Source organism: Mercenaria mercenaria, chromosome 3 (assembly GCF_021730395.1).
Source record: "Mercenaria mercenaria strain notata chromosome 3, MADL_Memer_1, whole genome shotgun sequence".
In the NCBI taxonomy this organism is placed as follows: domain Eukaryota; kingdom Metazoa; phylum Mollusca; class Bivalvia; order Venerida; family Veneridae; genus Mercenaria; species Mercenaria mercenaria.
Window position 1 is genome coordinate 65050942 of NC_069363.1, and position 16168 is coordinate 65067109.

The 16168-nt window shown below is 34.0% G+C and overlaps 1 protein-coding gene across 17 annotated transcripts in view; it reads right to left on the bottom strand.

Annotated features, from left to right (window-relative positions):
* Nucleotides 1–592: 592 nt before the first annotated feature.
* The window catches only part of LOC128555690 (receptor-type tyrosine-protein phosphatase delta-like), a 292697-nt gene continuing 277121 nt past the window's right edge, over nucleotides 593–16168 (bottom strand). For all 17 annotated transcript variants that reach the window (XM_053538794.1, XM_053538798.1, XM_053538807.1 and 14 more), the window contains 7 exons: nucleotides 15704–15797; nucleotides 13514–13590; nucleotides 12711–12845; nucleotides 11991–12116; nucleotides 9909–10063; nucleotides 7233–7368; nucleotides 593–6812 (listed from right to left, as the gene is read on the bottom strand). In XM_053538794.1, the coding sequence (XP_053394769.1) occupies nucleotides 6744–6812; nucleotides 7233–7368; nucleotides 9909–10063; nucleotides 11991–12116; nucleotides 12711–12845; nucleotides 13514–13590; nucleotides 15704–15797 (792 nt within the window). In that variant the 3' untranslated portion in view covers nucleotides 593–6743. The remainder of the gene's footprint in view (nucleotides 6813–7232; nucleotides 7369–9908; nucleotides 10064–11990; nucleotides 12117–12710; nucleotides 12846–13513; nucleotides 13591–15703; nucleotides 15798–16168) is intronic.

The window sequence follows — 16168 nt, forward strand, 5'->3', positions numbered from 1 at the left end:
TAACTGAATTCTCAGTACTGACCATAAAGGGTTGTAAGGCAATGAACAAAGGCAGTCACTTTTCTACTTGCTTGTAAGCTTATTGTCACCAGTGGCGACACCTCCAGGTTTTAGCTGGAAGATTATGCAAGATACATAATATGCTCCAGTTCCAGCTTTCCTGGTTCTTTGGTGTGCCAGGTATAAAGCACCCTATGTACACACGACTCTTAATTTCAATATTAGTAATTTCATTTGGGACCCCTGGCTTTGTTGTCAGAAAATGTTACCAACTAGACCACTGACACGTGTCCACTTTCCATATTCTAAACATCAAGGGTGGTGATTTGCTCCTGATAATGCACAAGGTAAATTGCACTTTTTGGGACGAACAGACAGACAAACAAGTGAACAGGCAGACATATAATGGTCCCCTTTTCAAAGGGACATAGAAAGGCCTTTATATAAGTAATAAATTTTTATATATACTCTCTTCCCCCAACTAAAACTCAACAGATTTATACCCATCTCAAAACTGAACATTTGATCATTCAAATCCATCCCCATTAACCCGGAATTTATCACCCCGGAGTCAATAACAAAACAAGAGGTATTCCTGTCAAATGAGATTTTATTTCATCATTAGATGACTAGGACGTACATATATAGAGATAACCATTTACCCACACACTCCAGAACACACTGTCAAATCTCTACACATATTGCATTGCTTTGTTACAATACTTCAATATTCATATCCCTATTAAAAAGACTACAGGTTAAGTTTAATAGGTTATAATATCTTACCAGAATGAAATTATCTCAATACTCCAAAAGAAATATTAAAAATAGTTACAACTTGCAGTAAATGCAATTCCTGTAGCATATTTTGTTTCCATAAAAGTTCTTGATATTTTAGTTGTATCAGACACTGTTGAAATAACAGACCTTGCCAAGCAAAGGGAGGAAACTGGAAATGTTGGATACTCGTGTTTATATCACAACAGCAGAGACAAATAAATAACACTTATTTACTGCAAATGGAAATATATTTCAAAACTGTTTTTTTTCTCTCTTATACACCATTTTAAAGTCTGAAATATCCGTTTCAGGTTTAAGTTAGGAAAATGGAATAATTTACTTATTTAATAACATCTTCATTAAAATAACTGTAAACAAAAATCTGCATATTAATTTCACAAAAAAACTTTAAAATACCATGAAGTTTTAAAACTCTGAAATATTACATCATAGCAGCTTTACAAGAAGTTTTTTGGACAGCTCTGTATATCAACAGACATTTAATAAGCTTTTAGAAATACAGAGTAATGTTCAACTTGGCCTGTAAACAAACTTTATACATCAAAAAGAGTAAAGGCTATTATTGTAAATTGGTTTCAGTGAAGTTGTCCGTTCAAAATAGGACAACAGTTATATAATACAACATACAGCATGGGACTACAGAGACAATAAGCATTTCTTGTTTAGCTGAACCAAGAAAAAAGACACCTTATACTATCTGTTGGACAAACGTTAGATTGTCAATTTTGATTAACTATAAGTATAACTTCCATACATCTGAATGAATACGATATTGTATACAAAATTTTAAGAACAAATTTCAGAAATTATTTTTCCTTTAGAAATATTTCTCTAATATTTAGAGAACTTGATTTAACAATAAAATATCTTTCAGCTTGGCTCAGTTCTCATTCACAGGGTTTACAAATAAACTCATTTTCGCATGTTCAACAAAATTTGTTTCTTTCTTATGAACTGTGTTAATGTCTACATACACTGTACTTTACACATACTTTTTTGGGATGGCAAAACTTTATAAAGCCATCTATAGGCCAATAATTCAACCCTACAGTTCACAACTCGAATAAACATGACGCCAGTCTGTTACATAATTTGAAAAGAGCTAAAACCATTCTGAAAATTGAAGTCAATTATGAATCAGATGGTATGCTTTTGCACTAAACTATGAAAACATTATCGGCCTGATAGAAGCCGTTATGGTCGATGTTTTTCAGAACAAAATTTTACCAAGGTTTTAGACATGTTCCTTTTACCTAATATGATCATTGAAATCATTTTCTGTGGACAAGGAACTTAGAGACTGTTCTCACGTTCAGACAATGTAATTACATATTTCCCTACGAAAACAGTAATTAGTTTGAAACCAAAGACCTGCCAAGTTCCAATCCTGATTCTCATGCATATATTCAGATGGCAAATTAATTATATCAGACTGCACGAAATAATAACCACTTGTTTCTATTTTGTAAGGGAAAAAAAATGAAATTCCCTTGAATAATAACCACTTGTTTCTAGACAAAATAAGATCTTACTTTGACCCATAAAATTTGAAGAGTGGCATAGCTGGGGCTACGTGCTGTAGGCACCGTCTACATCATGTAAAACATGGACCTAAGTCATGATTTAATGGCTGAATGGAAAACTTCTTTATTTAATACCAGTTATGACAACTTTCCATACAACCCTTCGGATTTGCAAGTATTAGGACCTTTTTGTTTGTTTCGTAGACATTGATATTTATTATCAAACTAGTTAAAGTGTAAGACAACACAAGGCTATCTTGTTTGTACATTCAGCCATGCCCTAGCTACACCACTGATGACCAATAAGTACAGCACTGAAACTGTCTTTATATGGTGATGTAAGTCAAATCAATAAATAAATACGGTTTTAGATCACTTTCAAATTTAGAAACATTTTTCTTTTTATTTCATTTACCATTTGCAAAACATTTTAGAGTATTAAACTTCAGCTAATTGGTTTTGAACAACATAAGGATTTCTGGAGGAAAATGGCCAAACAAGTTTAGTTGTAAAATATGTTATGCAACGTTTACCAAGACCAATTCTCAGTTTAAAATTTGAGACCTGCAAGTATGTACACAAACTTGAACTTTTTTATGAAAAAATATGAAAATTTTTCAGTCATCAAAACCTCGTTTTTGAACCGGTCTGAAATGGTATTCATGGCCTAATTCACATGACCTCTGAAATATGAAAAATACTCATAAATGTTGTACTGCTAGCTCCAAAATGTGAATACACAGTGTCCACTGAATGAAGTTTTGCTCCTTTCATACCAATTCTAACATCGTAAACTAACAACATATACTTATTAGTAAAAAATAAATACTCTTTCTTAAGAGGAGAAACAGAAACATAAATAGACTATACAAGCACGATACAATACTATCGTAAATCAGGTTTGTTCATCTATCAAATACAGGTAACAATGTCGTTCTCATGTACCATTTCTATGAAGTCATTATGTTTACTAATTATAGTCAAAATCTATAATTTTTCAAACAATATTCTACTGAACAAAAAATTAATGAACGCAAAATATAATAAACTTTTATCAATATAATGTATAAAAATGATTTATGTAAAAACAAAGTTACTGCGAAACATATTTAGCGCTGTGTAATATTGCAAAATAAAGGTGAAATCTGCACAATTCCCAATCTTGTAAGGATTAGATAAGAAACGTATATAACACGAACATATTCCTAATGCTGAGAATTCGGCAACAAACACTGTACATAGCAATCAAACACACAACAGCATTAATTAATTACATTATGCAAGAGAAAATGTGACAATCTTGTTTAATTTTTTCCTGGTAATTGTAGAATTACCTATGTGAAGAAAATGAACCCATTTACACCACAAAATACATATCGAATAAAAAATGTACATCAGTTGTGCTATTCAACATCAAAATAGACAAAGTTGCCCCGTCCCCACCAATAATTATAAACTTACACAGTTCATTTTTAAGCTTTTCTTTGAGCTGGTTTACACCAAATCAATTTATTTCTAAACAGTCATTTCAGTTTCAGTGAAATAAATAAACACAAATTTTAAAACAACTAAGTTTTGTAGGCATAAATAAGTTATTTCTATGAATTTGAATACCAACAACTTCCTAAATTCACTACTTTCACTGGAATGCATGTTTACCTACAATTAATGGCAATATAAAAACATATCAATGCGTGATTGTTGGTCCAGACAAAAACCAATGTATTCAATGTGTTATGATTCCAATGCACTTTTCAGTCATTATTTTAATGTTTGGTTCTGTTAACCTAATGGTCAAATGTTACTTTACTATTTAGTTCTGTTAGCCTAACTGTCAGTTAGCCAAACATTACATTGCTGTTTGGTTCTGTTAGCCTAAAGGTCAGATTTTACTTAATTGTTTGGTTCTGTTAGCACAACTGTCAGGCATTACTGTTTGGTTCTGTTAGCCTAATTGTCAGATGTTACTTCACTGTTTGGTTCTGTTAGCACAACTGTCAGGCATTACTGTTTGGTTCTGTTAGCCTAATTGTCAGACATTACTGTTTGGTTATGTGAGCCTAACTGTAAGGTGCTAATTTACCATTTGGTTCTGTTAGCCTAGTGGTCAGACATTACTGTTTGGTTCTGTTAGCCTAACAGTCAGTTGCTACTTTACCATTTGGTTCTGTTAGCCTGAAGGTCACACACTACTGTTTGATTCTGTTAGCCTAAAAGTCAGACATTACTTTACTATTTAATTCTGTTAGCCTTATGGTAAGACACGATTTCACTGTTTGTTTCAATCTTAACCTAGCAATAATCATCTGGTAGATACATGTAGACCTTGTAGGAATGAATTCCAGGATGAACAGGGTTATAACAAAGGAGTGATTTTGATCTGTTTACAATATTGTGGTTGGTAATTCACAAACAAATTTGAAAGTTTGACTATTTTGACATCAAAGCTTCACTTTTTTTATACCAATATACACACATGCATGACCAATATTATTATTGAAAAACGCTCATACACGGAAATATTTGTATTTTTTTTTTTTTAAAAACCAAATTCTGAAAACAGGAAATAGCTCACAACTGTACTGTATTTTTACAAAAAGTGATGACTTCAGAAAAAAGAAATATACTGTATCCATCAGTTGTATATTACATCAAAGATAAATAAATTTCAAATATGCCTTTTCTCTATATCGCTGTTAATATTATAATAAAACAAAAAATAAGAATGTGGTTATTTTAAAATGTCCATGCATACTTAATACTAAGTACTGGCCATTTTAGACTCGGTGGGTATTATTAAGAAATGTGTAAAATTGTATATGGTAAATATCTACTATCTACATAATGTCAACATTGCCCAGTCTACATCATTCAATGAAATTTACTAGGGAGTTTATATAATGCAAGATTACTTATTGTTCATGAAAAAAATGGGATATAAAATTACTTTTTTATTGAAACAGACCAGTACCCAAACTTCCAACTAGTACTCAGATTTAACAATGTTTAAGATGACTGGCATCCATAATTTTCATTTAAAACCAGTCAGTTACTAAAATATTTTGTCTACTTTTTTCCCTTCAAAAGACTAGTATTTTTGCTGTCTGCCACCAAGGCCGTTTTAAATTAAAAAAAAAATTAATAGTAGACTGGCACACAGATTAATGACAGTTTGACATTCATTTCATGTAAAATATAGTGGCACATTCTATTCACAATGTACAGCTGTTTGTCCAAGAGAAAAAAAAAAACCAGATCTTCAAAAGTAATAAACTACAAATATTGGTCATGATACTATCCGAATGAATATTGCACATTAAAGAAATGGATACAAAATACTAAGATTTCTATATACTAGAAATACATCCACTTCACAAGAATTCATACAGAGTATAAATCCATCATTCATTCTGCTAAAAATGACGAAAACTTTAAATATATATATAAACTGATTCAATTATAAACATCGGTGGTTGTTGCCTTTTTCTTCTGGTGAAAGTGTGTAAAGCTTATATTGCAGAAATCCACTGCTTTAATGATCTCTTGAAGAGTTCTCTCCCTTTGGTACTCTTGGCATCATCAAAAAGCTCTGTTCAAAATTATGAAACAGTCTTTATTCTGTTGAACTTTAGGAAAGTTGTAACACAACATCTAGTGGGTAAATATCTACTCCTAAAACATGCGACCTAAATTCATAAGAAGGTCAACTATTTCACAGCATCTTATTCACATGTATATTTAGTACACGTGTAAAACTTGGAAATACTAGATATCGCGCACCATTTTTGTTCAACTTCCTCTGTGAACAGTTTCCTGTGGAATATCTATCAATATAAATATCAAAGTTCCATGTACAAATTGTCATATGTCTGTTTAGCACAAATAAGCTTACTGTGTAAGTCTCTTATATTGGCAGATTGTGATGAACACAGAAATTCAAATGTGTCTACATATTTTGAGTATATATTGTGTTTTACACATATATACACACATAGTCAAGTTTCTTACTTTAGGTTAATTGTGTGTTTTCTTGCAGAGCACCATGCCCATTGACTTTGGTAATTAAATCAAGCAACAGGAAAATTACCCAGAATTCACTGGGACTTCCCATAATGCTTCTTCAAAATGGCAGCCTCAAATCTTGAATGGTTTGTATCATATATATCAAGATACAGTTGTCCATAATTGGCATATTTACACTTAATGTATAAGAAGAAAAAATACATAAACTGAACATAGTAGATTACACATATGCTCACACGTCAGCACTTTAATATACACATCAATTTATAATGCCACTTCACTGTTTCTTGTCTGTGATTTGATATTACTCCTACGAACTAGTGATGTTGTACTTGTGCTGTTTCTAACATCAAAGTCAGATTTGAGGGCCGCATGGCGCTCCTGCATGGCCGCCAGTCAGTTTGCATAGTGGTCGAATGAGCCCAAATATTCGAGGGCCGCTCTATAGCAAAACTGGTATTGGTCCTGAAAAAATGAACAGTACAATATTAAGGATTTAACTCATCCTTGAAGAAATTACTGATAAAGACCAAGTTTTCTTCCAACAGTTTTTAATACTGTGACAATAGTAATACTGGTACACATATAGCTAACACGAAACTTGAGAACAAAAACAACAAAACTGAACTTAAATTTTCCGTAACACATGGCATTATAAAATATTTATATCTTTCAACTAGTCATGCTATTAAATAATGCATCATTTTTCAGCTGAACAATGGCAGACACATAATGCTCCTTGAATAAAAAGAATTCGATCAACTTCTATCTACATTCTGATATTAGCTTTACCTCCACAAAATACACCAGTGCAAGAACAACTATATTATAAAATGCTCAATGGTTTCCGCTCAAATAAATGCCTATAAATAGAACAACTCATACCTCTGTCTGCACCATAGCAGGTCTCTGCGTTCTGAGCATTTTCACTGTTTGGAACATGTCAACAACACCTTCATATCTCATACGTTCCAGTACAATACTCAATGTTATAAACACCCCAGTACGGCCCACACCAGCACTGAAAATATAAAATCACAGTTCATTCAGAACATTCTGAGACAACATTGACGTACTTTTAATAGATACTGTGAAATCATATAAATTCGCTGGCATGAAATTTCGCGCAAACGTGAAAAAGGACTGTTTCGCGCGGGCTTTAATTGGCGCATTTTCCATTTTAGAAATGAAAAATTAAAATTAAGAAATAATATTAGCGCGGTCTTAAATTCGCGCATTGGTCCTAGCGCGAAATGCGCGAAAATTCATCCTACGCGAATAAAAATGATTTCACAGTATTTTAAGTACATTTTTTTTATTCAAGTGCTTTGAAACCCAATCGTAGTAGAAACAACCTTTTTTCCAATAATTTTGTGCAGAGTTATGTAAACTGTAATAAATTGCTGCTATAAATACCATTTTTTTGGGTCAAATTATGTTCATTTTTTCTATTTCTTTAGCAAGTTTCTCACAGACCTTTTTCATGGAGTTTTGGGTAAAAATCAAGCAGTAATTTCAAATTTCGAGTACTTTTTCAGTAATTTTTAGGGTTCTAGTTATTTTCAAGGAGTTTTCAAGGACTATCATCAGATTCAATGTCTTTTCATGGTCTCTGCAAGTGCTATAATATCCTGTATCCTCCAAGTTTGATAAAGATCACAAAAATCTCTTATTTTAAATTCCAAAGAGAGGGAAGTTTGACCAAGATATCCCTTTTCCCTCACTCAGATGTGAGGATCTGGTTTGAAATCATGGAAGAAGAAAACATGGTGAATTAAGTCAAAAGATTTTATATTGTAAGACCTATAAATAAATGAATTCTTATTGGCCATGATGATCTCCCCATTGCATAAAATACCTTATGATATGTAATTTTACATCAATATTAAAAAAAGATGCACAGAATCATGACTTTGCAGTTACTTAAAACTTGACTGTCAAAACTACCCAAAGAGAAAGTAGAATGCTGAACTTTACTGAAGAAATGTGCATAAAATTACAATATTGTAAATTTGCTAAAAAAAAAAAAAGAGGCAGAAAAAATGGCCACAGAGAATTCATACCTTTAAATTTAATTTGTGCAATATAATGTGATCTTCACCAGAAAAGAATGGGAGTCTGAACTTTATTCTAGTTCCTGGATCCTGGTTCTGTGGAACCAGATAAAGTAGTGCACCCATAATGACAATCCGCAATTTCCTTTTACGAATGTATTCTCCTTATGCAATTTCAGCCTTTACCTGTTGTTATGAAAAATTATTTTCTGCTATGGCCGAAGGATGCCGAAATCACATATGGGTGATAGGTAATAGCATGGAAATTGCCAAATATCATTACAGGTCCAGTACCTAAAAAAAAAGGCAAAGGAACCAAACTCTAGCTCTGTTGAAGAAAAATAAGAACTAGGATCAAGACCATAGTTATGTTTAAGGAAACCTGGTTCCCAGCTCCATTTTCTTAAACAAAACTAGCATCTGGTTATAAGCTCCATTTTTCTTAAACAGCTTGAGCATGGTTCCAACTTCTGTTTTTCTTAAATGGAATTCAGGTCTGGTTCCCCGCTGTTTTTTCTCAAACAGAACTAGAGACTATGAACTACCTTCTGATCTCAGGTTCTCAAAACAATATCATCCTTACTACTTTTTTTTTTACATTTTCTACAGCTAATCACATCATACTGCACAGATGAAAAGTTTGTATGCTCCACATTTATGACAACTCAAATCTTGATAATTACAACTTCTGACATTACCTGCCTAATTATTTACCATGTCATGCAATACATGCGTAATATTTGATGGTTTATTTGGTTATGTTCCAGGTTAAAGGTATTATCATAATAAGAAAATCATACATATATGGTATGTCAGACACCACATGACTGTATTTTTATGTGAACCCGAGAAATATGAAGATCTTGACTGCAAAAATACTTGGGTTTTGCGAAACTGAGGAAAATTCTTAACTTGTATTCAATCCAGTACAACAAAGAAAAAACACCTGATAAAAAATAACAGGAATCAAATAATTGTGCTAAACACACGCCTGACAGTGCCATCATTTGGCCTCGTTTTAATTTTCAGACATGATTAATGAGTAGATTTTATTGCAAAATCTTCAATACTTGTAGGAGACTAATTTTGTGGGGGGACTAATCTTTGTGGGGGGACTAATTTTTGTAGGGGGACTAATCTTTGTGGGGGGACTAATTTTTGTTGGGGGACTAATCTTTGTGGGGGGACTAATCTGGGGACTAATCTTTGTGGGGGGACTAATCTTTGTGGATTTCTTGGCTGCATAAATCCACAAAAATAAATCCCAAACACAAATGATTTTCAAAAGTTGAATTCCATGAATTCATGTCCCCATGAAATAGCTGTTCTGGCAAAAACCACGAAATTTCATGCCCGTGAAATTAAATGATTTTACAGCATATAGCTGCATTCAATAAACTGAACTTTGGGTTGGAGCAGACAACACGCCTGCTGCTCTGACTCAAACTGGGCAGCTTCAAACCGAATATACAGACATAAGTGCCAAATTAGGGAATGTGATAGTTACCTGCAGTGTACAGTAATGGGTCCCTCCTGGCCGAATTGTTCCTTCGTTTTATGTACTTGACCAATGAAGTCAATAAAACCTTCGCCAGATTTTGGCACACCCTGTTCAGGCCAGTCAGTAAACTGGAACTGGCGTATTGTCCGTGACTGACCATCCTGTAAACAAAATTTGACAAAATTAAGACCTTCAGAATAAACTAGAGCTATCACTAAAGGTGATGAATGTACCCCCCGCATGCACTGACACAGTACATTGCAATTTGACGCACACAAGATTGCATAATTATGTGGACTCTATGTATATAGACTATATGTATCATATGAAAAACAAACAAAGTTCCATACTATGCAGAATATTTATCTAAAATAATGTACATGCACCATGCACAACTAGGGTTGGTACTGATCACTGTGTGAGGTTTCATTAATTGTGTAAGGTTTGTAATTAGGCACGCACAAGATTGCATATGCAGGACTGTAATGTACATAGTATGTTAACAAGAAACAAGTCCTATAACTCTGCAATTTTTGTGGCTGAAAGAACCTAACATGCCATGCACAACTACTGTTATTATGATACTTGTGTGAAGTTTCATTAATTGTGTCAAGGGTGAGGAGAGATGGTGCGCACAAGATTGTGTCTATGTATAGTATAGTTACAAAACAAGTCCCATAACTCTGCAAATTTTTTTTCTAAAGAACCTAACATGCCCATGCACAACTACTGTTGTTACTGATCACTTGTGTGAAGTTTCATTAAATTGTGTCAAGGATGAGGAAGATGGTGCGCACAGATTGTGTTATGTATATAGTATAGTAACAAAACAAAGTCCCATATTCTGCAATTTTTTTCTAAAAGAACCTACATGCCCATGTCAAACTTATGTTGGGACTGATCACTGTGTGAAGTTTCATTAAATTGTTTCAAGGGATGAGGAGAGATGGTGCCACAAATTGTGTCTATGTATACAGTATAGTACACAAAAACAAAGTCCCATAACTCTGCAAATTTTTTTTCTAAAAAACCTAACATGCCCATGCACAACTACTGTTGTACTGACCATTTGTGTGAAGTTTCATTAAATTCTGTCAGGATAAGAGAGATGGTGCGCACAAGATTGCGTCTACGGACAGACCGCCAGACGGACAGACAGACAGACAGACAGACAGACAGACAGACAACCTGAAACCAGTATACCCCCCCTTACAACTTTGTTGTCGGGGGGTACAATAAAGTACGAAACTAACTTTTGAGGCAAGGCAACCATTTACGCATATATCAGTATCAGTTATTTTCAATTTGGGAATAAATCCAAGAAAATATTCATATGTGCATGTACAATATTATACTCTAAAATACTGCAGTTCACTGTTATGTCTTGTTTACAGCAGTTCCTTGTATGTCTATAGTTGGTTGTAAAAGCTCATATGAGCTTATGTTTATATGTTGCTGTCTTGCCGACTCAAAATAAACCTTATCTTATCTTATGTCTTGTTTAACAGCAGTTCCCTGTAATTCTTGCTAACCAAAGATCTCTGTATGTCTTGCTTACCAGAGTTCCCTGTATGCCATGCTTACCACAGTTCTGTCTTGCTTACCACAGTTCTCTGTATGTTTTGCTTACCACAGTTCCCTGTATGTCTTGCTAACCACATTTCCCTGTATGCCATGCTTACCACAGTTCTGTCTTGCTTACCACAGTTCTCTGTATGTTTTGCTTACCACTGTTCCCTGTATGTATTGCTTACCACATTTCCCTGTATGGCTTGCTTACCACAGTTCCCTCTATGTCTTGCTTACCACAGTTTCCTGTATGTCTTGCTTACCACAGTTCCATCTTGCTTCCATAGATCTCTGTATGTCTTGCTTACCACAGTTCTCTGTATGACTTACTTACCACAGTTCCCTGTATGTCTTGCTTACCACAGTTCCCTGTATGTCTTGCTTATAACTAGATTTCAGAAGTCTGACTACATTTTTTCTGAAGCTTAAGATATGTCATTTCAATACAAGAACTTGGCAATGAAAAAAACTTGTATTCAAGACCAGTCTTAAAAATTCACAAGTCTGAACAACACTTACTCTGGCATCAGTGACCTTGAACTCCCGCAGTATATACTGAGGCATGTTATATTCTGCCATTGGGTCCACAACAAAATACTGGTAACGTGCTGACCTCTCACTCGGCCAATATTGGTGACACTTTTCCTAGAGTTAAAAAAAAGAAAACAACATGAAAGAAAGTAAATATTAATATGCTATTAAAATGCTAAAAAAAAGTAAGTCAAAGCAAAAATAATGTTCTTCTTTCTTAAATCAAAGGATGGCAGTTAAAACATTATCTGCATGCAATTTTCTTCCCTAATAACAAAAAAATATTCCTGGTTTGTATCTAGAACTAATGTTGTAACATTATTGAATGTAGTCCTAAATTTAAACTGTGACATATAAAATAATGCATTCACAAAGCAATACTTACTTAAAAACAATAAAACTGACAATTTTATATGAAAACATGTTCGCTGCATTCAGTATTTTATTGTTTTTATAACATATTGTAATAATCTCCCTTTAATATGAAAGTATTTAAAAAGCTCAGTATTTCTTCCGATTTTAATATAACTTCAACTTTTACATCTTTATTTGATAGATATATTAATTTAGTGTAACAGATATCATAATGGTTGTATATACATCTTTTTCCTGTAAGTGCACAATTATTGTACAATAGGGCACCTTTCATTGGTAAGTGCCATTTTATGATAAAACTGGAAGCAAACAAGGGTAACAATGATAACTTACTCTTCCCATTTCTCTCAGTTTGGTTAACATGACAATAATTGTTGAGTTATGTTCCCATAACATTCTCCAGAAATCTTCTGTCGTGTCTGCCAGTGGTCCTTGTGTCGCGACGTACGCTCTACGGTAACGGTATCCCTGTCAAACAACACAAAAATCTGAATCAAATCAGAAGTTCAAATACACAAGAAATGGAAATATTTCAAGTTGTGAAAACCAAGAATGAAATTTACAAGACTTAAGTGCATTGTATCGAGAAATGCTAAAACAACCCCTGAAGATTATGTTACATAAACTGAATTTGTGAAGGTTACTTTGACACCAGTTTCTACATTAGTAACCCTGCATTCAGTCTATAACAACAGATCTTGTTGATCAACTTCAAGTTTATATATTTACATAGACCTTAAATTCAGACAGTATTTATATATTAGAACATGTTATTCCTGAAGATCCCATAAAAGTATCAGTTTTCAAGACAACACATATAAGAACACTTTATCATTCTTCTTGAAGATGCCATCAAAGTATCAGTTCGCCAGACAGCAAAACAGGTATTGTTTAACCTTTACCTTGCTAAATTTCTAAAATGGACTGGTCCATCATTCCATTTGGGCAGTACCACTTTTCATTCAAAGGGGTGTTCACTGAAAATTAACTGATTGATTAGCGAACAGTGCAGACCATGATCAGCCTGCACAGATGATCTTGGTCTGCACTGGTCGCAAAGGCAGAATCACTTGCCGCCAGAATGCGAAAGGTTATGGTTCTTTTATAGATTACATTTCACCTATACGTATACTTACATTGATGAAGCTAGCATTGATGTAATCCGAACCATCCACGCCTCGTATTGGTTGTAATGAAACTCGTGTAGATTCATCTATGAAAATGAAAATATATTCAAGTTACTTTTATAACACTTCTTATTTTAAAATGGAAGATTATACAACATAGAAATAATGCTCAGTAGTAATCTACAGATATATTTATATTTGGAAAATGTCTTCTGTAATGAAACTTTGTAAAAGAACTATCTCAGTACACACCATTCTTACTGACTAACAAGCAAATTCGATGAATTGGTATCCCCCGCCGAAAGGGTTTGTGGTGAGGAATGGCAAAAAGATATATCCGGCAAAAAGTTAAGGATGTTAATAAGAAGCAAATAATTTCATTAGTCAAAATCAATTTAACAGAAAACAAATGTTTAATTAAAGAGTACGCAATAAATGTATGATACTTTCATCTGAACTAATTTATTTTGAATGGGATATGCTTACTGTAATAAGCTTAGCTTTTAAAATTAAATGCAGTTAATTGAAATGTGAGCTTGGAAGTTTAACTGGAATGAAATATTGTCTTTGAGTGGTTTGGCACCAGGTGTTGCTGTTTTACATGTACATTTGAACTTAAAAGATCAGATGTCCTTAAGAGAACACAGATAAGATATCTTGAACATGGCTGAGGGCAAGGTTTGTGCAGTCACAACTTAACATGTTGAAGGTTTGAACATTTAAAAAAAAAAAAAGGATGGAAATATATATATCTATATATAGATATATGTATATATTTATTTTTTTAGGGGATGGGGGTGCAGGGGAACGGGAGAGGAAACAAAATTTCACTTGCTGATTATAAATATTGACTGAAAATTAAAAATGAAAAAAAAAAAAAAAAGAAAAGGTAAAAGGGTGAAGTTGGCGTGGGGAGGGGGGGGGGCAGAGGATGCATGATCAGTGGTGGGCATGACTGGGTGGAGAAGTGAGGTGGGGGAATAGTACAACTTGGAAGGTTTGAAAAAAATCTAAAATAAATGAAAAAACAAAAAATTTAGGAGGGGGGGGGGGGGGGGGGGGGGGGGGAGGGGGGGGGGGTGTGACCAAGGCAAGTGGGTGACCAGGTGTGGGTGCGCAACATCACATGTTTATAATAAATGTTCACAGAAAAGAATGAAAGAAATTTAATGAAATTCTGCCAAATGGTAAGTTTGTTATGTACAAATATGTGGATTTTTGGACAATTAAAGGGCAATAACTCTGAAGTTACAAAAAGAAATCCGTACAAAATTGTCTGTGCACAACCACATTATAGTGCTCTAAATTCTGTTAAAGTTTCATAGTTCTAGGTCAAATATATCAAAAGTTATGATGTAGAAATTGGCACATCTATAGATCTATAGTACCCTATATAGTTAACACTAGAAACTTCTAAGGGCCATAACCCTGGTGTTTCTTGGGCAATCTGTCTGAAACTTGATGGGCCCCATAACCTCATAGTGGTGAACAAGTATATGAAGTTTGTTTGAAAAAAAATCTAAAATAAGGAATGAATTTTTTTTTTGGGGGGGGGGGGGGGGGGGGGGGGGGGGGTCGGGGGATAGGTGGGGAGGTGTGTGATCAAGGTAAGGGGGCGACCAGGTGTGGGTACACAACTTCACATGTTTACAATAAATGTTCATGGAAAAGAATGAAAGAAATTTAATGAAATTCTACAAAATGGTAAGTTTGTTATGTACAAATATGTGGATTTTTATACAATTAAAGGGCAATAACTCTTAATTTACAAATAAATCCAAATGAAATTGTGTGTACACAACCACATTATGGTGATCTAAATTCTGTTTAAGTTTCATAGTTCTAGGTCAAATATATCAAAAGTTATGATGCAGAAATTGCCATATTTATAGTACCCTATATAGTTAACACTAGAAACTTCTAAGGGCCATAACTCTGGTGTTACTTGGGCAATCTGACTGAAACTTGACGGGCCGCAAGAACTCATTGTGGAAAACATGTATATGAAGTTTTAAATAATATTCCCAACCATTTCCTAGATATGGCTCCGGACGGACGGACGGACGGACGGACAATGCCAAAACTATATCCCTCCGACTTTCGTCGGGGGATAATAAAGTCGTTCTAGACTGAGTAATGCAAGGGATACAACTCTTGTTCTGACACTATAATATCACATGAAGAGTTATCTGTACTTACATGGTAAAATGTTGACTAGTCTATTTTTGAATTTGTTCACTGGTAAGTTGGCACTCACAAACCGGTTAGGACTGGCCTTCATGTTAGCAAGTCTCTGTAAAACAACAAAATTGCACAAAATTATAAAAAAATATTACTACGCTTGACTCTTCAGGAGTAAAATTGTTTAAACTATAGAACACAGAAGACAAGAGTTAAATTCAGACAAAATGCTCCAATGGCAACACTCTCTTTGAAACCCAATGTCTTGAGTTTGAGCCTTTTTCCACCCAACTAAAATTACTAATAGTGGGATAAGATTCCTGTTAATATGTGCTTTACATCAGGTAGGCTAAAGAACCAGAGAAGCTTCAGGAACTGGAGCATTTTCCATATTTTTGGAGAATCTACTATATTTTGCACTGTCCTCCAACCAAAATTACTAACAATCTTCTGGAAGTTGCCCAACTGGATAAAAATTTGTTA